At 40.7% G+C, this 24,144-nt stretch overlaps 1 protein-coding gene across 6 annotated transcripts in view; it reads left to right on the top strand.

The window, feature by feature from the left end:
* Window positions 1–24,144, top strand: part of MID1 (midline 1) — a 319,466-nt gene that overhangs the window by 196,574 nt on the left and 98,748 nt on the right. For 4 of the 6 annotated variants that reach the window (XM_074323499.1, XM_074323501.1, XM_019746335.2 and 1 more), the window contains exon 2: window positions 23,429–24,144. In XM_074323499.1, coding sequence (XP_074179600.1) covers window positions 23,485–24,144 — 660 coding nt within the window. In that variant the 5' untranslated portion in view covers window positions 23,429–23,484. Of the gene's footprint in view, window positions 1–12,935; window positions 13,070–23,428 lie in introns of those variants that run through there. The other 2 variants (XM_019746334.2, XM_019746336.2) reach the window with 2 other exon arrangements.

Raw genomic sequence — 24,144 nt, 5'->3', positions numbered from 1 at the left:
ACTAGAAAGATAAATTTACCAAATGCTACTTCTTAGTGGTTAGATCTTCTAGGTGTTTTGCTTTTGGGGAATGTTAGAAATGAATACATATTACAATTGTGTCAAGAAAAATACTGTTAGAAAAGTTAACCATTCTCTTTTTTGCCTTCAACATTTAGGATTAATGGGCAGCGTAAACTCAATCATTCACATGTAGGAAAAGGAGAAGTATTTTGCATGGCCCATTCATGACTTCTTTAGATCTCTAGAGGGCTTCCTGCCTCAAAGTTTATTGTTGCATTCTTCTTAATTCTGGTTGAATGCACGTACATTATTTTCTGCAAAGAAATACCACCTACTAAAGAGTGTTTCTTCTCTCCTAGCAAGGTTTTGGTGTCCCCAGAGCACCCTTAGTCCTGTTTACTTTGGATATTTCAGGAGTTACTGTAGGATTTAACTGTGGTGAGTCTTTAAGCCCTCTTTTTAAATTCACAAACTGCCTCTAATCTTAGAAAAATGTCAGGTTACACTTTGGAGAGGTTTGGGAACTTGACATTTTGTAGCCCTGTTGGGGTGTAGGCTGCTTCCATTCTGAGCACCTTGTTCCAATTTACGTCAGAGGGAATTATATACAGGTCAGGGCTGAGAGCAGGTTATAATTAATGGGGTGGACAAGTGGATTTTTAGTGTTTCATAAAATAAAATGGAAATCACATGTGCTTGGAACTGTTGTATGTTTTAAAATATTTACATTTATTCTAGTAAACATTAATTATAACTGATATATTTCTCCTGTGAACTTGCTAACCGGGAGGTCACAAGCCATTGTTCACTGAGTAGAAAGGTTGGATGACAAGTTAGTTATATATAAAAAAAGAGTACTTGGGGAGATATTGGTGAGTGAACTCATGGACGTAATCCAGTCTTAGGTTTTTTTGCCTAATTTTCTCTCATGTTTAAAGCACCCACTTGCCAATATGATCCAGATGTCAGTTCTTCTAAGGGAGACTGGGGAGTGCTTAGCTTGTGAAATTCCTAAATGGATCCTACTGAAGACTTCATGACCAATGCAAAAGTCAGAAAACCCCAGATTCTAAACTGGACTCTACCGTGTGCTAGCTGTGTGGCCCTGGGCAGATTTCCTGCTTTAATTCTGAGCCTCAGTTTTCTCGTCTGCAGGATGGGGAAAATGATACCTACTTTTTAGGGTTTGGGTAGGGATTAGAGACAGTTTATATAAAGTGCCTGACAAGTTGTAGATGCTAAAAAAAAAAAAAAAAAAGTCAACTCTGGGTACATGAAGGAATGGTCCAAACAAATAGGAAATTCAAAGGAAGCCTTATGTAAATTGCATTACATATCAATCAATCATTTGGGTGTTAAGTAAATTAATGCATTCTTTATTCTTGCCTAGAAGTCTCCAACTCCCCCAAATAACTATTATTTCCATTAAGTTATAATTCTTTTTATAGATATTTGTTTTGTGCAGTGAAAAATCAATATCAGCACACTGCCTATCAGGGTATAATTGTTAACTAAGTAATGCATCATGAGACCTTTTTGCCCTTTTCTTAGGAAGCTATTTAAGTATTTAATGGAAGGGCAACTTCACATGGAGTCAGCAGGTAACAATCTATCGTACTTCTTGATTCTGTGTCTACAAATAAGCCAGGAGAGTGTTTGGCGGTTCTAAATGGGATGGGGCCACTTGTCCAGACTCTTGACCCAGGACATCACATTGACTCAGTCATCCCGGAAATCACTGGTGACGTGTTGGAGCCGAATCAGCCTCGTGTCCCTTACATCATTTTTAAGTATTCCAGCGTGGAGCGTCTGCAGAACTCTCCAAGGTTTAAATGTATAATGTTCTCTGAGGGGTCGTTAAAAAAAAAAGCCTGTGGTTTGAGTGCCATGACCCTTCTTCAGGGCAAGACTTGGTGAAAGGATACTGAAAGAAGACAGTATAAATACAAAGACAAAATGAGCAAGAAGAAAAACCCATCAATCGCAGGCAAAGTCTATACTGAGTTGCAGACTGAGGTCTAAAACATCTACTCAGTACCTATATTCTCAATACATTTGTGCCCAAGACATATTAGTTGGTAAAATTAATATATAAATGGGCATATTTATGCCTTACAATAAAGTCGTATTTTTAGGGCATACCCACTGTACCATTTTCAAAATGCCATTGTCCAGAAACAACAACATTGCCATGAAATTTGGCATCCTTGATCTACCTATAAGGAAATCTTTTGTAGGTCTGTAAGTGAGATGTGGCTGATCCCTTCAGCTTCATTCAGTCCTTTATGGAAATCTTTATGAAAATCCTACTGCATGTCCAGTAGCTAACAGAGTTCCTGGCAAATAATAGGATCTCCATGAACATTAGATTTTGCCTAGTGCTGCTTTGAGGATGAGTGTATGGTAACACCCCTTACCCCAGAGAAAGAGTGGTTTTGTGTGTGTGTGTGTGTGTCTGTGTGTGTGTGTGTGTGTGTGTGTGTATGTGTATGTGAGAGAGAGAGAGAGAGAGAGAGAGAGAGTCTCAAAGAGAGATAGAGAGTCTCAGAAAGAGAGAGAGAGAGCAGCAGCCCCAGTCTTCTTTTCCACATACCGTGCAAGGTATTCAGAATTAGAAATGATCTTAGCTGACATTTTTCTAATCTCCTACCCAATGCAGGAATTCTTTCTACAATAATCTTCACCAAAGGGCAGGAAGCCTGCTGTAAGACTAGAGGTCTCTTTCTGTTGGGCAATAACTTGACTCAATACAGTGTTATTATTTGGTAGCTCAAGGTGGCACGGTTCTATGAGAAATTGGAACATGGTGCCCAAGTGACGGCTAGACCACATTGTGGAAGGGGGAACATATGGGGCCAGTTTGGGGTCACCCTTATATGTTCCACCATGAAACCTAAATCCTCGTGCTTTCTCAGTGAGTTTCAATATATACATCAAAGGCATTTACATGGTCTTTAATTTGTGTAAATAAAATTGATTAGAAGTACTATATTAAAATTATTCATTTTTACATTTATTAATCAGGTAAAGAAGAGGAAATTTTGTCGGTTTTCTGTAGCACACAAACAAACAAAAGCCTCAGTTTACCTGAATTTTTCCAAAAGAATAAAACCTCTCTATTAACCAGTTTTCTACATTATTCTTTTCCAAGAGATTTGTGAAATACAAGGAAGAGGGTGATATTATGGATTAATGTAAATATCCATGGTCATACATATCTCTTAAATCTCAGCTCAATCTCTTAAATCTCTATTTATGATGAAAGGGAATAAAAAGATCTTTATAATGATGGTCTCAAGGAACAATAAAATTTAGAATTCCCTAAGAACCTTTAAATTAGATCCAGTATATGGTTTGTATTTATGCAAGTAAACTGGTCTCAAGCATTTTAGGAACATTTCAATGAGGATTTAACCAAAAAAAGAAAAAAAAAAGAAAAAAAAAAGGAAGGTTTTCTATTTGGGGTTCAGTTAACCAGAAAATTAAATTAACCAGAATTCTCCCATTTCCAGAGAATTTCAATTCATTGAAGTTTGACTTTTATTGTAATCCTAGTTCCCGCACAAGTGAATTTCACTTTCTAACTTTAAAGCATACCCTTCCCCTTTCAAAGCTGCCATTTAGAATTCAAAAGTATTTTCCTAGAAACAGAACAATGCTTTCTACTCGTTTCTTAAAGTGGTGCACAGAAGGAAATGCATCATGGTAAAAATAATTTATAAGTGAAATTATGTTTTGCTAAAAATCACCACCAGGAAGTGAAGAGCAAAACTCCTCAAGTAACAGACAGGCCAGATGGTCGGTCTATTTTTTTTTTTAATGTAGTCGAGAAGTGGGAAATTTTGCTTGATTAAGAAGACACTGATCTTGATTTTCATTGAGCAGTTCTGAGGGCTGTTTTTTTATGGATATACATATATATATATATATATATATATATATATATATATATATATATATATATATATATATAATCACACACAGCACACAGTTTTCATTCAGCCAGTTGATCATTTGTACCATTGTAAGAAGACTGTGCTAACGCGAATGTGAAGTATTAATGATACAGAAGTAAATGGGTTCCCAAGTCTCAGCTATGAAAGAACTTGGAATCTGCCCACTACCCTACAAACCCTCCATCATTACCATCTCCATCATATTGTGGTAGGGTCTGGTGTTTTGTTTTGTTTTCTTTTGATAACCCAGGATGGAAGAAAGGCTATGTACCACAGTGGCTAACTAGGGTTTTGTGAGATACAGGGTAGACTCAGGAGAAAATAGAGGTTTTGGAGTTCAACACTCCAGGGGGCTAATGTGCATAAAGGACCTGAGTTTAATCCTCGGAGCTGCCAGTCAGCATCACGATGAAGAAGCACCCATGCAAAGAATTGCTTCTGGATGCTGCTAGGCGGGGTGGGAAGGGGGATCAGAGCGCCCCTATTTGGACCATGATATTTTGGCAGTTGATGATTGGGGAAGTTGCCTGGCAGTGGCTTACACACAACAAAACTCCCTTCTGGGAAGTCACCATGACATCATCTTGCACCCTTTGCCCAGCGCCCCGGCAGTGAGCGATTTCCCAATCTCTGTTCTAAGGATGAAAATGAATAGAGTTGTGAAACGGAATATTTGCATCCGTTTACAAGAGGGAGTCACTTGGAGGAATTTGTAATGGGAAGAATAGACTTAGACAACTGACAGAACTGTTTGGAATCATGCCAGGTGTCTTGATTTAAATAAGGACAAGCTCAAGAAGCTTCGTAACAAGGGATAACCCACCGATCTTTACCTTAAAACGATAAATCAGACATTAAAAAGTTTTTTTTAGTGCAATGCTTTCTCATATAATTGTGATTCTTTCTCCAATTAATATTCATGTTTATTATCAAAATAAATATACCCCACTTTAAGATATCTTAGCTACCTTGAAAGCTCACTGTTCTTAAAGCCAGATACCTTTTTATAAGTGATTTTTAAAGCCCTAGATTGCATCTCAAGTACTGTCTTTTCAATTTCACCTTCACTTATATTAAAAAATCCAGCTTCTTATATAATTTGATTCAGTGAAAGGATAAAATATACAAGATGAAATGCACACTTACTAGCTTAAAATGCAACTTTTTTCTTTAAGGCTCAAATAATCCTAAACAACAGACAAATAAGACACAAAGAAAAACAACAACAACAAAAATGCTTCGAGTCAAGTCCCTAAGATTGTGCCTTTTAATATTAATTTCCAGGCAATGTCTTGATTTCCTGTTTTATAAATTACGTTTATAATTTCCCTCAAAGATACAACAAGGAAATATTTGGATAATGTAAGAAAAATCTTTCAGCGTTTAGCCTGCCCTGAGAGTATTTTTTAAAAGACATTAGAAGCCTTGTGGCATTTATGGAATTTGTTTTCATATAGATTACAAATATTTTTTGGCAGATGTCAAGACCCCAAAGAAACATTTTAAATCTTGGTTTTTAGGTCAAAAAGTCTTTGGGTTGGGGGTAATTCACTCTCTGAGAATGACTTGTTTTATAACCCCCTCTTGCTCCTGCCACTCCCTCCTCTCCTAAATCTTATCTGTTTTACTAGGAAGTACCTGGCACCCACCACCAGACTTCCCAAGCTCTTCCCTTGGCTTCTGCTGGAGCTGCAATAGCAACTCTTTATTCTCGCAGAACAATTCCCTCTGTGGTCATCTCCCTCCAGCTCGCCATGTTTCGGCTGCTGTTGCAATTTTACCTAGACAATGAATTTATTTATTTTGAGATACCTTTTGTCATTGTTGTCACTGTCAATAAAACAATAGATCTCTCAGGCAATGAGATCTTCTAGTTTTAATTCCTCTTTGATCCTCCAGGCATGAAGCCCTGGCTGTACCTGTTTCCCCACTTTACTTTTCCTTCCTGAAATTTCTTCTAGAGAGGCAAAAGCAAAACCAATGACTCTTGAAATGTCTCTCTTAATTTCCTTCACACCCTTCCCTGTACCCTTAACTGCATGTCCATGGTTACTTTCAACTTTAAGTTAACATCCTGCCATCAAACACTCAGACATTCAGGGAATTCTAAGTACCATAGTTCCTGTTTTTTTGGTTCACCGTGTGATCATGGCTTTTCTCTCTCAAGTTTCATTGCTAAAATAAATAAAGAGGTCACTGCTTCCCAATAATTCATCACTCTGTCTTTTCGTGTAGGAAGTAGTAAAAGTTGGATTCTAACGTCTTTGAAAAAGAAACCATTCCTTAAGCATATCTGAAATTAAGCATTTAACAACTTGAAAAATTAATCACAACTCTGCGTAAATGCTGGAAAGTTTTATCTTGAAATTAACATGTCTTTGCTTGTTTATTGGCAAGGGGAAAAACCAAAATATCAAGAAAGCCTGCACAGATATGAGTGGAAATATCTTCTTAACTAAAATAGACCTGTATCTACCCCTCTGCCTTCTATCATGTCATCCTTTTTTCTTTCTTTCATTTTATGTATGGTTCTTTGAAATTATCGTGGTTCAACCCATTTCCTGGATTATTTTATGTTTCCCTTATTAAAACGTAAGCTCTGGGCCGGCCCGGTGGCTCAGGCGGTTAGAGCTCCGTGCTCCTAACTCCGAAGGCTGCCGGTTCGATTCCCACATGGGCCAGTGGGCTCTCAACCACAAGGTTGCCGGTTCAATTCCTCGAGTCCCGCAAGGGATGGTGGGCTCTGCCCCCTGCAACTAAGATTGAACACGGCACCTTGAGCTGAGCTGCCTCCCGGATGGCTCAGTTGTTGGTTGGAGCGCGGGGCTCTCAACCACAAGGTTGCCAGTTCAATTCCTCGAATCCCGCAAGGGATGGTGGGCTCTGCCCCCTGCAATTAAAATTGAACATGGCACCTTGAGCTGAGCTGCCGCTGAGCTCCCGGATGGCTCAGTTGGTTGGAGCGCGTCCTCTCAACCACAAGGTTGCCGGTTCGACTCCCGCAAGGGATGGTGGGCTGTGCCCCCTGCAACTAGCAACGGCAACTGGACCTGGAGCTGAGCTGCGCCCTCCACAACTAAGACTGAAAGAACAACAACTTGAAGCCGAACAGAACCCTCCACAACTAAGATTGAAAGGACAACAATTTGACCATTGTTCCCCAATAAAGTCAAAAAAAAAAAAAAAAAAAAAAAAAAAAACGTAAGCTCTCCCAGGGCAGGCCTTTCTTTTCTCTCATATTCACCAGTGCATTCCTAGTGTCGGGAGCAGGGCCTGGCATACCACAAGACCTCAAAAGTACAGGCGAATGAAAGAATAATCAGAGAAATGACTTTCTCTCTGGTTTGACTCCAAAAGTAGTTCTAAAATTTAAAAAAAAATATGCTTAGTTAAAGAAAGCCAAATTAATGTACATGTAAGATTTCTAACGTCATAAAAGTAACAAAACTAGCTTACTCTTCGAAACTCTTAAAATGAGTTTAGGTTAAGAGTGAAGAGTTGAAGTTGCAGACCAGATACAGGCTGGGACTAATAAGGAAGTTATTAAGGGCTTTGTTTATTTGGGCAAAATCTACGTGTGAGGCCTACCTGCTCTCTGCCAGTTTTCCCAGTTCATCAGGTGGTATTAGGGGATGAGGTGCAGGGAGCACTTTTCTTGCGGTTCCTTTTACCTCTGATCTTCCATGGCTCAAGGTCATTCAGTGTCAGTTTACCACCTCTACTATAACTGCTAGAAAGCCTCATGGTGATCTGATTTCTAGTGACCACTGTTGGCCAGATCTCCAGGAGGAGACAGGAGCGGTGTCTGTTGGGAAATAATTCTCCATGGATCTCTCAAGTTTCTGTACCTCTTGTGAGCTGAGGTGCTGATGGCCTTTGTTCCAGATTATCTTTTCAAGGATGTTTGTATAGCAGACAGCCTCAGAAGATCAAGATAGAGTGTCTCCATCCAGGGTAGAAGGCAGGTTGTTTTGTTGTTCATTATAATAAACATTGTGTCTCTCCCCAGCCAAATGTCCAGCAGGTTTGCTTGCAATCAGTCCATAATAAAAAGAGTCAGGTGTCCTAAGCTGGGGTTGTGCAGCTCTGATACAAACCCCCTGCATATGCTGCGTGTATCTGGGATGCTCTGTGGGACTTGAGGGGACAGGGGAACTGATATGAACATGAAATACATGATGCTTGCTGCCCTGACTAAAAGTGTCCTTTGTCTCTGATTCAGGGATCTCGTGTCTTCTGCCAGCATCCATGAAACTAGTGGGCTAACCGAGTAGCTTTCAAATAGGAAAAATCTGAAACCCTTTACTGTTTTTGATAGTCTTGCTTGCCCCCACCCCTGCCAGGGTCCCTTATTTCCTGCAAAATAAAAAATTCTGGCAAAGGATTCATATGGGACAGAGAGCAGAGGACTGAAATCTCAAGATCGTGGTGGGCGATCCAGTGGTAATGAATAAAATAATACAGATAATTAATACATTCAGAGAAAAGTGAGAAGAAGTGATTCAGGACCAGAGAAGAAGAAGGATATGAGCGCTTTTAAACTTTTAAAACTTTGCCTCACTTAACCCTCAAAGGACCCTTTGAGATTGCTCTCATTGTCACATTTTACAGATAAGGAAACTGTATAAGATATGCAGAGTATCTGTGAGTAAAAGATATGTTGAGTAGCTGACTCCTATCCGCCCTTGCTAGGAAATGGCAGAGCTAGGGTTTGAACTCAGGTTTATCTGGTTTCAAGGTACATGTTTCTTTGCATGACACCACACTGATGGTCTCACTCCAAAAGTAGACCAAGGACAGGTTGGCCAATTGAGCTTAGAGCTTAACCCCAAGATTTCTGACAGCACATCAAAGAGAAAGGTGGATTAAATGCATTATCTAAAAGAAGAAAGCCTCTCAGGCCACCTCTCATCTCACAATAGAAGGAAAGGATGGGGAAAGAGAAAAAAAGAACAGTAGCAGAACATAGAGAAGAGGAAATACCCTGCAATTTTAGATTCAGTACAAGATAGGATGTATTGTTTACTTTTCTGAGTCCTGTTAGCTTAGAGCAGGGGTGTCCAAACTGAGGCCCGCGGGCCATTGGCCCGCAATCCATGTTAATTGGCCCGCAGCAAATTCCAAAAATATATTTAGTTTACTTAAATAAACCAGGTGAGGCAATACGTACTTCACCTCGAGTGAGTGGCCCGGCTGTTTGTATATTTTACCGCATATGGCCCTTGGTAAAAACCGTTGAAAGAAGTTTGACACCCCTGGCTTAGAGACTGCAATAATAATAATTATTATTATTCTTATGTGATAAATCCAATAAATTATAGGACGATCTGATTAAATGTATTGTCATTCTAGCAGCTTTAGCAGCATTTACATCAGAAGAAGAGTAGAGGATACAAGCATGACTTGACAAAACCATTCTGTTATATTCATGTTAGTTGCAATGATCGTTTCTAACACAGAAGCCATTCCATAGCTTCTCTGGGAGTTCTTGAAGGCTCTATTTAAAGGTTTCATTTAAAAAGTGTAAGGTAGAGTATGTTCTGAATTGAGAGATGTTTTTTCTTTTTGTAAAAAATTCCGTTTCCTTAGCAATATATACTAAATGAGCTCAGTTATTTAATTTAAAAAACAGTATCTTATTTTAGATGGGGCCAAACATATCTAGCAATTTCAAGAAGTGGATCATGGGTTGGAAAGTGAGTGATTTAATGTGATTTGAAAGCACTTTTAATTTTATGCTACTTTAAACTGTGTGTGTCTGTGTTTTGATGATAACCTAATTTTACTGCCCCTGACTTAAAGATCTCTTGCTGCCTGGAAAACTAGTTCATCCATTAGTATCTAAATCTGTTCAAAGTATGTTTGCTCGAATTTCTCCCAAGAAGCACCCGCCTTTGTTCTGTAGGGACGCACAGTTCCGACTCTGTTCTTAATATCCTGTTTTCATTTGTCAGCGCAATTGTCCTTTTCATTGCCATGTTCCCGTCGTTCCCCCTTCTCGCTGTGGTGCTTTACAATAACAATTCAGAACAAAAGAGTCACTCCTCTTTCTGTTGCCTTCAAAAAAAAAAAAAAAAGACTCCATTCCCTGACTGTAGGGCTTCAGTGATCACGGGAAATCTTTAAAGCATGCTCTTCACAATAGTTAACCAGGAGTTGTGAATAAGGGTTACTTTTCTTTATTTTTTAAGATCGCAAAGTAGCTTCAGGGTATTGTGAGCATGAGGTTTTTGTGTGTGACTAACTTTGAAGTTGAGAGGAAAAGTGATTTCCTTTGAGAAAAGGCGCTGTCATATTTGAGAGAATTTCCCAGTCCAGTTCATACAATAGGAATCAGTTACTATGTAACATTGTCATTAGCTCGGTGAGTCATGGGACCAGATTGGTTGTTCCTGTCGTTGAACTTAAGCTTTCCAGTGTTCAGAGAACAATTGTGAAATGCCACATTGGCAATACCAGCAACTATTTATTGATTCATTTATCTCCTGGAAGATAATAAGTGGGAAGGGGAAAGTGTGCGCTTTCTCTGCCTTCTAGAGGGGTTTTTTATAAAAGAAGTAAGAAAAAGTTTCCCCAAGAGACAAGTGTTTTTCCAGGTGGAATCTACTTGCTGCAAAAATCCAGCTCAACTGGTCTGTCCTTCAGAGACTAGACCTCTTAGGTCATTTTGCTAATTTCTAGGCAACTCTTTTCAGATAGGAGTAGGCGGGTTTTTGTTTTTTAATACATAAATTATTGACAGGTTTCTGTTTTTGGAGGAAAGAAAGTTTCCCAAATGTAGGAGGTCTATGAAGAATGAATTCTATCAAGTCCCCAGTAATTTGGCAAAGGTGCTTTTGCTTGTGTGTGTGTGTGTTGGGGGGAGGTATGCATACATATGGACACATACATATTTAACTAATTCCATTGCAGACACGTGGGATTTTATATAGACATGGACGTAGTTCTATGAATGTGTACAGAAATGCTTATTGAACTGTAAATACACTTGGAAAAGTGTTCAGGGAGGGTTGTTGCACCAGCACCCATGGCTTCCATTTCTGCCACCACCACACTGTTGGTCCCCTCTCCGGGCAGATCGATTCAGACTTCAAGTTCTCACTCTCTTCCTTGTCTTTGAAGTCTGCAATCCCAGCCTTCAGAAGCAAACTCTTGCCTGACACCCAGTACAGGATAAACCTAGAAAACACTAGTCATTTTCAATGTAATGTAAGAGGTCCCATTTGCCTTTAAAACTGCATGCTTTATTTCTTCACATAAACTGTAAAAGACATGAAATGTCTAAGACCCTCTGACAGTGGAAAATTTCCTGTAAAGGTTGTCAGATTACGCTCTTCAGAAGATTATAAAATGTGTTTGGTTGTGTTGTTGATCATTTTCTTTTGTTTTTGAGGGGTGGAGTAAATGTTTGTTTCCTGATGTTTCAACTTGAGACGTTCAGGCTAATTTTCCACTACAATGCCAACATGTCTCAGAAATTTTGACGATTTTAATGTTGTTTTAGCAAAAGCGATGCTTTTCAATCTCTTGATTAAAAGTTTTTTCATATACTATTTGATGATGTAAGCATGTCTCTCCTGTGGGCAGTGAGGACTTCTCAGGGAAGTCATCTGTCTATGAAATTGAGCAATCCCTTTGTTTATTGTTAAAAGAGAAATCAAATTGTGATGTGTGGATACATAAGCCAAGAAAATATATGTTTGCATTTTTATGTCCAAACATGTAAAGCATGCTTTGGTTCACTGCGGGCTGTCGCAATGCCGTAAAAAGTAGGCGTCACGATGTGCAAACTGCCACACGAGGAAGCAGTTCTTTCCTCCTGTCTGCCCTTTATCAAGAGTGTTCTTTAAACACCTTTGGTGGAGTCCAGATGTCTGGTGTATAAATGGACTTATGCAGGTTTGCAGTCAGCATGTTTGTTTTGGTTTGGTTTGGTATTTTTACACTTTCCTGGTGACTTACTTTAGTTATAGTTCTGGTCTTGCATCGTGATAAGCAACATCCTTGAAAGAAGTGCAGTGCGCAGGACACATTGCTTTTTGCATTTAGGAAGAGAACTTCCCCTTGTCCTTCAGAAAATCGATTTTTACAAGATTACTTTCCATTCTCAATTCACTCTTTCTTTGCTATTCTGGAGACTGAAATTTGGGACACCCAACATAGATTTGCTGTGTGTGTTTATGTATTATATGTATATATTCACATATGACATGTATATAGGATATGCTGTGTGCATAATATATACGTGCATGCATGTACATGTATGTAAAACTTGTTTGTGTATATATACATATGTACATGTTTCATACACACGTATTTTTTCAGTTGTTTATCCAGATGGTAGATTGCAATTTAGATCTCTATTTTTGGAAGAAAAAGTGACTCTGCTTTATTGTGTCTGTACAAGAGATCACTCTTCCTGATTTTAACATTTTTAAAAACTTCTTCCAAATATTGTATGTTAATTCAGAAGATAGACACAAAATAATAAGTATATTATTTAAAAAAAATAAGCCAGCATCCAGAGCATAATGCGACCATGTGTTCAGTAGGACACTGAAAGAGCCAAAATGCACAGGAGGTCAGCGCCCGTTGTTGACCCCCGGAGCTGGGCAGAAGGGCTCCTGTTGGCAATATGGAAAGCTGGCATCCAATGCTCAGCTGTAGGACACTGACCCGCTGCTGGTCCCTGTGAGCAATGAGGGTATACAGATTCCAGTGCCAAGTTATCATTTTTGGGGTACAAGGCAGTGGGTGTCGACCTGACCTGAGCCGTGTTTTCATCTGATTTCAGTTGAACATTGAGTGGGCGAGGGCACAGGGAAATCACGACGGAGTCCGTGGAAAGGCATTTGGAAAGCAAGAGGGAGTTTTGATTCTTCAACTCAGCAACCCTGGCTGGGTGGATGAGGTGGAGCTGGCCTTCCTGGAATTGTCGCGTCGATTTTCCTGTTGTGTTTCACTGTTGACGCTCTCACAGACACACAGGACCGCTCCAGCACTGCCTGCCACCCACCATCTGGTCTCGGTGGCCTTTCTGTCATTTCGTGGGTTCCCATCCTCTGCCTACGGCGATGTTTCTTCAAAAAGAACTAGGGTGCAGTCCATTGGTGGGTATTCAAGGTGATCTATTTGTAAGAATCTGGAGAGATGTAAAAGAACTATTAAGGACAAATGTGCTATTTCCTGTTGTTAACCTGTTCAGTAGGGAAAAAAATTGCATTTCTGAGATTGTTAAAGGGGTTTCTTCACTATTAAGACAGAGCAGAATCGGTCAATTTTTCCTGGTTAACTCAGGATTGCTTTTTTGTATTGCCATTTGTGTCTTTTTGTTTGTCTGCTTGTATAAATGAACTCCAGAAGGTGTATTTAAGCATTTTTTAAAGTAATTTTGGGAGTCTAGGTTTCAATTAAAATAATCAGACAGTGTGACCTAGCTCCCATTTCTCCTTAATTTTTATCATTAATGCTTTCATATCCCTAGAGACATCTGCCATGCTTTCAAGTGATTCTTTTCAGGAATGTTCATTCATTATTAATCAGGTTGCATGGTCAAGAGGGTATGGGATTATTTTAAAGAATGTCCTAGAGATCCAATTACTAACAAATGAGCGTATTATAGACAGATTTGGAAGTACAGAAAAGGTTTTGTTAACAGTTTAGTTCAATTTGCATGGATTCCATCAGGTTTGGTGAAGTTGAAAGTCTTCCCTGGTTCTCACTTTAGGTATCAGGTAAAACATTTTAACACTCTTTCAAATAAAGGTGAAATGACAAGTTACTAAAAATATTGTACTAATTAGTTTAAGTTATTTTAAAACTTGAAGCTAGTGTCTCTGTGTTTATCTGCTTGTCACTTTTTTTTCCATCAGTCCCTCTGGTGCCCTAAAATTTGGTTGGCAGAAATTCTTAGTCTAGTGTCACTGATTAAGTGAATGAGTTTGAATGTGCTGATAGTCAGAGGTTAACCACAGTGGTATTTCAGAGGCATTACCTATAGACTGTTTCAGGATCACTTTTTTTTCCACCTGTTCCTACTTGATGTATTATTTGTACTGTTGCTTTAAGAACCGCTTTGCATTTTTAACTGCTCTCTGTCATAATCCACCGATGGAATACAGCCTGTGCTGTGATATCAATTTCCAGTCTCTCAGAATGCCTTTAAAATTCAATTGGATCTCTCTCGCCGCTCTTTCCCTCACTTCATGGCCTTGTTTTATTGTGCGTTTACTGACTCACCTGCGTCTCATCAGCCAGGGTACTAATCAGTAAAGTAGCATTTCGGTAGTATGTTTATTCTGTGGATTTTATAACTCAAAGTTAAATACTAAATCATGACTGAATATGCAGACATTGAGTGCTTGTATGATATTATTTAAAATGCTCTGTTTGTGGTGAATTCATCTTGGATGTAGCAGCCAGTTTTTAGAGTTTCTGTTAGATAATGTTTTGTGATGAGAGATTATGTTTATCTGAGATGAGTGTAGTCCCCGTCGCAAACCCTGCCTCCTACACTGAGGCTAATATCCAGTATTTCACAGTTCTGAAGTTGTGAGTCCTCTGAAAATCTGTATTTCTGCTGATCCAAGATAAAAAAAAAAAACATTATTCCTCAGTCCTTAAAAATATACTCCACCTATGGGTCTATAATAGGCATAAATTCATAGCAAAAATCCAGATGGTAATCAATCAACTAAACCTTAAATACCCATGTGAAGAGAGGGGATAGGAAATTGACTTGATTGTGTTTCTGAAATTTAGGACCATAAAGAATTAAGTTTATCCGTAGCATTTCTGATGCTGTCTCTTTTTCAAGACACTTTTAAGAGTTTCCTTTTCCAAATCATTTTTATGTGGCTTGGTGTAACATTGTACAGTTTTGACAGTGTGTTTGTCACCTCAGTTATGTTTTGGTAAATTTAACATCAAGCTTAGATCCCATACCTCAGAGGATATTTGGGGGTAAAAAATGGAGGAAGTGCCTTGGGAATCATTTGGGCAGTGCTGAAAGCCACCTGGTATTAACAATTGATCACAGGCCACCCAGTGTTGGTATCTATGTTTATTCCTTGGTCTTGTGACTCATTAATTTCGCTCATAGTGATGGCTTTCAGAACTGTACGAAGTGAGGGACTGAAAGTAAAATTATTGGTGGCTAGAATGCTTGCTTTTTTTCATATACTACAAATGAGAAAAATGGTTATTTTTTCATAGACTGTACAGACATGACATAGAATATATACAGGGAAACATTGAGAAATGGGTATACCCTATGATTAAAATATTAATCCCTCCATTAAGAGAAATTTAGAATAAAAAAGCTCGTGGATGACATGACAATCGAATATCCCCTTATTCTAGTAGGTGATTGAACTCATAGAACGCATTTGGGCTGGAGACTCCTACTTTTGGGTCACTTATTGAATATATGAGTGAAATTTCCATGCTCTTGGGATTTTGAATCAGAAAGCCTGCTCATTGACTTTGGCCACGGTTTAAATCTTGCAATGCATGCCATCTTCACAAGGGTCCTAGGTGTTTCTTCAAAGTGCAGGTTATATTTATTGTGTGATAGTAGAGGTCAGGAGAGACTACGAGGAATAAAGTTGTGAAATTCTAAAAGGAGCTACCAAGCAGGACGGTGGCAAGGGTTGTGACAACATAGGCAGGGGTTTAAATGTTTTCTCTGCAGTGACTTGCCAGGTCAATAGTTTTGCTTCCTACTTTAAAAGAAGAGGCAAAAAAGGTGAACCCAACAGACGTGAACCCACTTCACTTCCATCTCCTTGGTCTATAATAATAGTCCGTAAAGGCACCCGTCCTCAGTTCCCCACCTCCCTTCTCAAGCCCAAACCCTACGTCTGAACTCAATTTTATTAAGTCCTGATGTCCTTTCTCTTCCACTGGGAACTTTCTCCCGCAGTCTGTTTGTTTCCTCCCAGACCCTGTACCTTGGACAAACGAAAGTCCTAGTCCCTCTGGGAAAGTCCTCTTCCTGGTAAGCGTGTTATCTCAGAATGATGCTACCTGGAGCCCAGAGGGAGCACGCGGCCATCTGCCAAGGCAACTGGATTAGCCAGATCCATGTAGCAGCCAGTTTTTAGAGTTTCTGTTAGATAATGTTTTGTGATGAGAGATTATGTTTATCTGAGATGAGTTTAGTCCCCGTCGCAAACCCTGCCTCCTACGCTGAGGCTAGAATCCAGTGTTTTACAGTTCTGAAGTTGTGAGTCCTCTGAAAGTCTGTATTTCTGCTGATCCAAGATAAAAAAACATTATTCCACAGGCCTTAAAAATGTACTCCACCTCTGGTTCTATAATAGGCATAAACTCATGGCAAAAACTCAGATGGCAATAAATCAACTAGCTCTCCACCTCTGTTGATTGATTTTCCTTAACCCTAAAAGGCACGTGCTTCTTACATCCAGGTTTATCATGGGGAGTTTTCAGGGGAAGGTGGTCTTTTGGCTCAGGCCACCCATTAATGATTGGCTTCAAATTTAGACCGAATGTTATCTCCATATGACGTTTGTGTTTGTGTGTGTGTGCTCAAGCATGCATGCCTGTATCGGTCCCAGAGCTAATCTGACTATATTGAAAGAATGAGATGAATTATATAACTTGAAACCTGGGTCCCATTACTGATTACTCTATTGTATACTAAGAAATAGTATTTTTCAATATATACTTCAGTTATTTTGTGAATAGGATAATTATATTGCTTTGGGTTTTTCAGTTAAAAGCTTTACTTCGCTAACTGCAAACATTATTAAAACACGTCACACTATTTAGAGCCATCTTTTAAAACAATTCTTTGTTTAATATGAAATTGCCAAATACAACAGTGCCCAGGGTTCTTTGGGCCTCTAGGAGATTCTGCTCTCATCTTAGGAAAACAGAAAACGACAACAAGAAAATAAACGTGAAACAAACAAGCAAAAATACCTCACAAAGGAAAAAATGATTTGTGCTAGAAAGAAAAGCAAAGGCAGTTGCTGAGAGCAGCAAATGGTCCCATTTCCTGGGTCTGTGGTATAGGAGGTGAGGGGAGTTGAAGAAGCAGTTTTGGGGAAACTTGGGCAAAGCTTTGAAAAAAGAGATAAGGTGCCAGGATTCATACTTTGGGCAGCAGGGGGCTGTGCCATGTTTTCCTCCTTTAAGAAATGACAGGAAAAAGCTGTGGTGCCAGAAGCTTGTTGCAAAGATGAAACTGAAGGACGGAAGATTGGAGGTAAGATGCGGTGTTTCCCCGAAAATAAGACCTCGCCGGACAATCAGCTCTACTGTGTCTTTTGGAGCAAAAATTAATATAAGACCTGATCTTATTTTACTATAATATAAGACTGGGTCTATATAATGTAATATAATAATATAATATAATATAATATAATATAATATAATATAATATAATATAATATAATATAATATAATACCGGGTCTTATATTAATGTTTGCTCCAAAAGACGCATTAGAGCTGATTGTCCGGCTAGGACTTACTTTCAGGGAAACATGGTAGCAAATTAGGAGTTGATTTTGTTTTGTTTTTTGGTACTAGTTTAGGAATGCAGTAACAAATATCTGGAGCAACACAGGCAGTGAGAACAGAGGGAAGGAAACCAATCAAAGAACTCCTAAGGCTTGACACACGCATTGGCTAATGATTTGGATCTAGGGGACAGAGAGTGTATAGTTTCTTATGAATGCTGTAGCAAATTACCACACACTCGATGGCGGTAAATAACCCGGAGGTCAGAAGTCTGACACAGGTCTCTCTGGGCTATAATCAAGATATCTGCAGGGCTGCATTTCTTTGTGGAAGTTCTAGGGAAGAATCTGTTTCTTTACCTTTTTCAGCTTCTAGAGGCCGCCCACATCCCTTGGCTTCCTTCCACCTTCTAAGTCAGCAATGGTCTGACGAGTCTTTTTCAGATCACATCATCTGACACTACTCTTGCCTCCCATTTCCACATTTAATGACCGTTGTGATTATGCCGAGTTCACCTGGATGATCCTGGCTAATCTCTTGGTCTCAAGGTCAGCTGCTTAGCAACCTTAATTCCATCTGCACCCTGAATTTCCCTTTGCCCTGTAACCTAACATGCTCACAGGTTCTGGGGATTAGGATGGGGACATCTTTGGGGGCCATTATTCTGCCTCCACCAGAGAGGGAGGAGTAGAAAATATGGCAATTTTCTGACTGGTTAGTAATCAGGAGGATGGAAGCACCAGGAAGAGACACCAGGAGGCTTGTAGAGCAGACGGGTTTGGGACAGAAGCTGATAAATCCCATGAGATGCACACTCTGAGTTGGGGCACTTACAGAAAATGAAACAAAGAACTGTCAGTGCTGAACTGGGATTCTGCAAAGAGATGGCCCCGTGAGAGCCACACCTAGGAGTCATTATCAGAGAGGCAGTACATGAAATGAATCTGGCTTTTTGAAGGAAAGCTGGATCTTCAGAAAACACCTAAACTTTGATTAGCGGGAAGGAGAAGTCAACAGTTGGTAGAGAGGAAAACCAGAAAAGCACAACTTTGGTGATCCACAGAATGAGAGAGGGACAGAAAGGAGGAAGGGAGAGGTATGAAAACATTTACGACGTTGTTTTCCATTTTAAAGATGTGCTCTCCTCAGAGGTCTTGAATCTGTAAGAAACTTTCTTGAAAAGATGTCTTGCATTCAGTGTGTCCCAGGATGCAGGGCTTAACTGCCACCTGTGACTAAAGACTCTCCTGCTTAAGCATGTGATCACAGTGAGTGCTGGAAGGAATTGGAGGGAACATCTGTGGACACTCACGCAGGGACACTCATCTAGCAAATAGCCGAGCTACAGATCATTCTAGATCGTCTGGTCACCCCTCCGGCTCTTTCCTTTCACTCACTATTCTGTGCCCTGCTCTAGACTGTAAATCTTGGACAAGCAGAGGTATGCGCTGTGAATTGTTGCCATTCCCAGTGTGTTGCAAGGGGTTCCCATGATTACCCACATCCTCCTCTGAATGAGTCCTATTCGGCCCATTCAGAAAAAAGCTGAGCTATAGGATTTCCTGACAGTGATATGCAAGTGTGATTTCCTTCCATTGTAGAGACAGCTAACAATCTCTCCTCTCCTCCTCTCCTCCCCTCCCTCCTCCTCCCTCCCCCTCCTCCCTCCCTCCCCTCCCCTCCCCTCCCTCCCCTCCCCTCTCTCGGAAATTAAATTATGGGAGTTCAGAAAAGAAAAGATAACATTCAGTTCCAAATCTATCCCCACCCACCTCTGTTCTTGGTGAACCCCTGTTTATCTTCTAAAACCCACCTTGCACATTGCCTCCTTCAGGAAGCTTCCCCATCCTTTTCTCCCAATCTTTGGCATTTGTCTTTTGTTCTATTGCATAACAATTTGTTCATACTTTCTCTCTCCTGTTGGACCCCACTGGGGCAGGGGCCAGGTGTCACCATTCCTTGTCCCAGGACCAAGCACCTAGAGGGACTTCAGTATATGGTGAAAGAATGAATGGTATTTTCATTTCTTAAAAAAATATATTTTAAAGAAAGCTAGGAAATAAACCATGCTAATTTTTAAGGGGGGGAATGGCATCCATGCTTACTAGTAACATATTGTTGAATAATTTAACAAAAATGGTATCTATACCATGGCAAAATCTGGATGAAAGTAGAAAAATGGGATCCACTGTAGAGGTCAAATCAAAAATCCCCTTCCTTTTTGGCAGCCTACAGGCAAAAAGATTTAGAAAATTGGCTGAACTTCACTTTGCATCGAGATATTTTGTCATCACTTAATACATTTAACTAGCATTTACAGCACAGACACTTGCACAGAGCACCCTGCCAAGTGCTATGGCAACAAAAGAAAAAGATCCAGTTCTGTGCAGCTGCTATTAAATCTTTCTTACATGAATTGCCCCTAAGCACTCAACTCACATCATTTCCATTGATGTCAGGGTGAAATCCCATTGCAAATCATTTCCCGTTAGCACTTGAAACTTGTACATTCTTGTCGAAGTCTTTCTCTACCATCATTGCCATTGTTGCCCACACAGCATTTTATTCATACCTCTCCAAGAGTGATTTTCATTTCTATTTTGGCTCTGTATGTGTCTCTATCTTCTAATGCATGGGTCAGCAGAATAAGATCGGCAGGCCAAATCCAGCTTGCTACCTGTTTTTGTGAACACAGTTTCATAGGACAGCCACACTCACTCCTTTACGTATTGTGTGGAACTCTTTTTGCATGCTGCAATTGTAGAATTGAGCAGTTGCAACAGAGACTGTGTGGCCTGCACTGCCAAAAATATTTACTATCTTGCCCTTTATAGAAAAAGTCAGCTGACCTCTGTTCTAATATATTGAGAGATCCTTGAAGGCAGTGGTTATGTTCTATTCCTTTTGGTTTCAACCCCAACTTCAGTATGTTTATTAATTCAATCAGCGCATGTTTGAGTCCTGCTATGTGCAAGGCACTGTTCCAGGCACTGGTGGTACAAAGAGCCAAGCAAAGTCTCTCCTCTCATAGAGTTTATATTCTAGTGGTGTGGCAGTGGGGAGAGATGGAGCGGTGATCAAACTAATAGAATATGTCGGTGATAAATGTTATGGAGAAAAACAAACTGAGATGGAGGATTGCCACAATGTGTGGGTGCGTGGTTGTGGTGGTAGCAGGGGAACTGGTTTTATGTGGGTTCACAGAGAAGGTGACACTGGAGCAGAGAGTCATTCTGGATTCCAAGACCTTGCGAGGGGGAGACAGGACGTGCTTGGCATGTTTCAGGAATCATGAGGCCCAGAGCAGAACAAGGGGTAGCGTGGGAGGAAATGAGGTCACTGTCTGAGTCTGTTCTGGGGCTGGTTTTATTTTGGTGGATTTCTCTATGAGAGAGATGGGAAGCCCCTGGAAAATAGAGCAGAGGAGAGGCAAGCCCTGTCATGTTTAAACAGGATTGCTGAATAGGGGATAGACTATGGAATGAAGGGCAAGAGACCATTTAGAAAGGCGTTGTGATAATCCAGGTAAGAGATAATGTTGGCTTGGCCCATGATCACAGAGGTGGGATGATGAGAATGCCAGATTCTGGGTTCTCGAGCCAGCTCAGTGCCTGGCATTCAGTAAATGTCTGTTGAATAAAATGCCAGCATTTCCATTGGGGTCGGCAATGGAATCACCTCTAGCAATTCTGATTGGGCCACTCTGGGATGGAATCCTGTCACCTACCTAAAAATACTATTATCATAGCTGTCCAGATATAAAAGGGACGCTCATCCCTCTGCTGAGATCTATCAGCAAGTGTTCTCCTTGTTTCACATGAAAACAGAGCAGACGAAAAGGGCTACATTTTTACTTTACACCCTTGTGATAGGAAGAGAGAAGAAATTAGATTTGGAGAGAATTCTATTTTTCCATGATTAACCAAAATAATGATTAGTAGGTAAAACCTTTCAATGTCTTCCAAGCCACCTGTAGGATGAGTTGGCTGGGACCAAGCAGGGATGATAAGTTTCTGACAACAACAGCCCTGTGGTTGGGTTGTATTGCAGGTTGTGGAAAGACGAGCCAGCTTTAATATTTCAAATCTCAGCTGCCCGTTTATTCTTTCTTATGTAGTTAATATTAACTGAAGGTTTTTTAAGATACCAGGCTTCTGTGAAGCCAGCAGCTCTTTAATTTTTAATAAGCTCAGCACATACTCTACACTTTTAATGATCAGTTACCATTCGCTTGGTAGCAAGATGAGCTTTAGTTTAATCAAGCACCACGTGGTATTTCTGAGGGATGCTATTTCAGAAAGGGTCAGGGTATTCTAGAAATTGAGAATTTTGTAAATAAATGGAGGTATGAATACAAAAAGGTTGATTGTTGGAATCACGAAACATAGCTCTGGATGTGAAGCCTTCTCATAAATCTGGCTGAGAAACCCCCCGGAGGGTGATTTGAACCTTGCGTCCACTGGGCCAACCGCCCTATTCTCCCACAGTCGGCAGTGGGCTGCGACTAATACGCCCGCCACTATTCCGCAGACCTCTGCTAATGGTCATGAAAGGGAGAAGGTTCAAAGACGCTTGGTTCCCAGGCCTGCTAATGAGCATGAGGCCTCTTCCCCCTTAATGAACCGGAGCTTATGTGGGATTCTCCCCCCTACCCTTTTTGAAGGGAACGCAGGCAAGAGTTCACAAAAGCAGCAAGACGTCATGGCGAGGGGAGCGTGCAGCTGGGCCACCCGAAGATGGCCTGGAGGGCAGCAACAAAGCTGGCGGAGGTCATGCCAGGCCAACAGGGCTCTGAGTGTGAGGCTGGACCTCCTGCCAGCCCGGCCTGTCGCTGGTGACAGTGACAAGCCCTTGATGGGAGTTTTTCGGCCAGGAGGGCTGTGCAGGGTTCCTCAGTGGCCCTTGCAAGCCTCTTCGGAGTAATGCAACCACCTTAAACTGCTTTCCAAACTGTAATCATTACCACTGTTGTAACTTATCAAATGAATATTATAGCCACTAAAATCCTTGTTCTAATTGATTAAATCATTGTTAGTCATTTGTACCCAAGCTCACCGCAGCCACTAAAAAGGGCCCTTAGATATTTTTCTTTGCTTCCCTCTGCCCACCCACATCCCATCCCATTGCCTGGATTAAACAATAGAATATTCAAATGAGGATAAACGGGATTAAATATATGGTGATGTGAGGAGAACTGACTCTGGGTGGTGAACACACTGATATATAGATGGTGTAATACAGAATTGTACACCTGAAACCTATGTATCTTTACTAACCATTGTCATCCCAATAAACTTTAATTAAAACAAAAAAGAATATTCAGAAGAGTAACAATCAACTTTGTGAAAGTCAATGTTTTTTTCTCAGGAATGTATTTTGAAAGCCGACGTCCTATGTTTAAGCATTATTTCCACTGAAATCATGCATTTGATTTCATATACATTCCATGCCCATTTCTACAATAAGTGCCTTTCTACTTCTCTGAAGCCTGGTTTGGTATTGCAGAGTAAAAAGTCCTTAAAACACATATACATAAGGATGTAAGTCCATAAATTCAAAGTTATGAAAGACCCTATAGTTCTTAATGTTTCTACATTTTAATTTTCAACGGAGGGTAAAACTTGGCTGTGACACAATACGATTATTGTGATTAGATATAAATTATGAAAGTTACAGTTTCAATAACTTGCCAATTTGGAGTAAGACCTTTTAAAGAACAAAATTGTCCCCCTCCCAAACTCCCCCCCTCCCAATTGCTGCTTTCAAGGATTGGAACTTTGAGAAAATGTTAGCTGGCGTGCTGGCTAAAGGTGTTGTCCCCTCTCCTTATTTGCCCAGTGACTAGAAAGAGAATTATTTGCAAGGTACACAGATTTACCGTTCCATGAGCTGTGTTTGGAATCATTCTGAGATGCATTCAAAGCTGACAGTCCCCCATGGCTGACCCCCGCGTGCCTAATCAGATCTTACATTCTCTTTCCAGATAGCTGATCAGCTTCCTTGGAATTTGCTGATGACCCAGGAGAGCTTTGCCTGAAGATGGAAACACTGGAGTCAGAGCTGACCTGCCCTATTTGTCTGGAGCTCTTTGAGGACCCTCTGCTGCTACCCTGTGCACACAGCCTCTGCTTCAACTGCGCCCATCGTATCCTGGTGTCACACTGTGCCACCAACGAGTCTGTGGAGTCTATCACCGCCTTTCAGTGCCCCACCTGCCGACATGTCATCACGCTCTGCCAGCGAGGTCTAGACGGGCTCAAGCGCAACGTCACCCTGCAGAATATCATCGACAGGTTCCAGAAAGCATCTGTGAGCGGACCCAATTCCCCCAGTGAGACCCGCCGAGAGCGGGCATTTGACGCCAACGCCATGACCTCTGCCGAGAAAGTCCTCTGTCAGTTCTGTGACCAGGATCCAGCTCAGGACGCTGTGAAGACCTGTGTCACTTGCGAAGTGTCCTACTGTGACGAGTGCCTGAAAGCCACTCACCCAAACAAGAAGCCCTTTACAGGCCATCGTCTGATTGAGCCCATTCCGGACTCGCACATCCGGGGCCTGATGTGCCTGGAGCACGAGGATGAGAAGGTGAATATGTACTGTGTGACCGATGACCAGTTAATCTGTGCCTTGTGTAAACTGGTTGGGCGGCACCGAGATCATCAGGTGGCAGCTTTGAGTGAGCGCTATGACAAATTGAAG

The sequence above is a fragment of the Rhinolophus sinicus genome, chromosome X (genome assembly GCF_036562045.2).
Source record: "Rhinolophus sinicus isolate RSC01 chromosome X, ASM3656204v1, whole genome shotgun sequence".
Lineage (NCBI taxonomy): Eukaryota > Metazoa > Chordata > Mammalia > Chiroptera > Rhinolophidae > Rhinolophus > Rhinolophus sinicus.
This window is presented reverse-complemented; position numbering and strand designations above follow the sequence as displayed.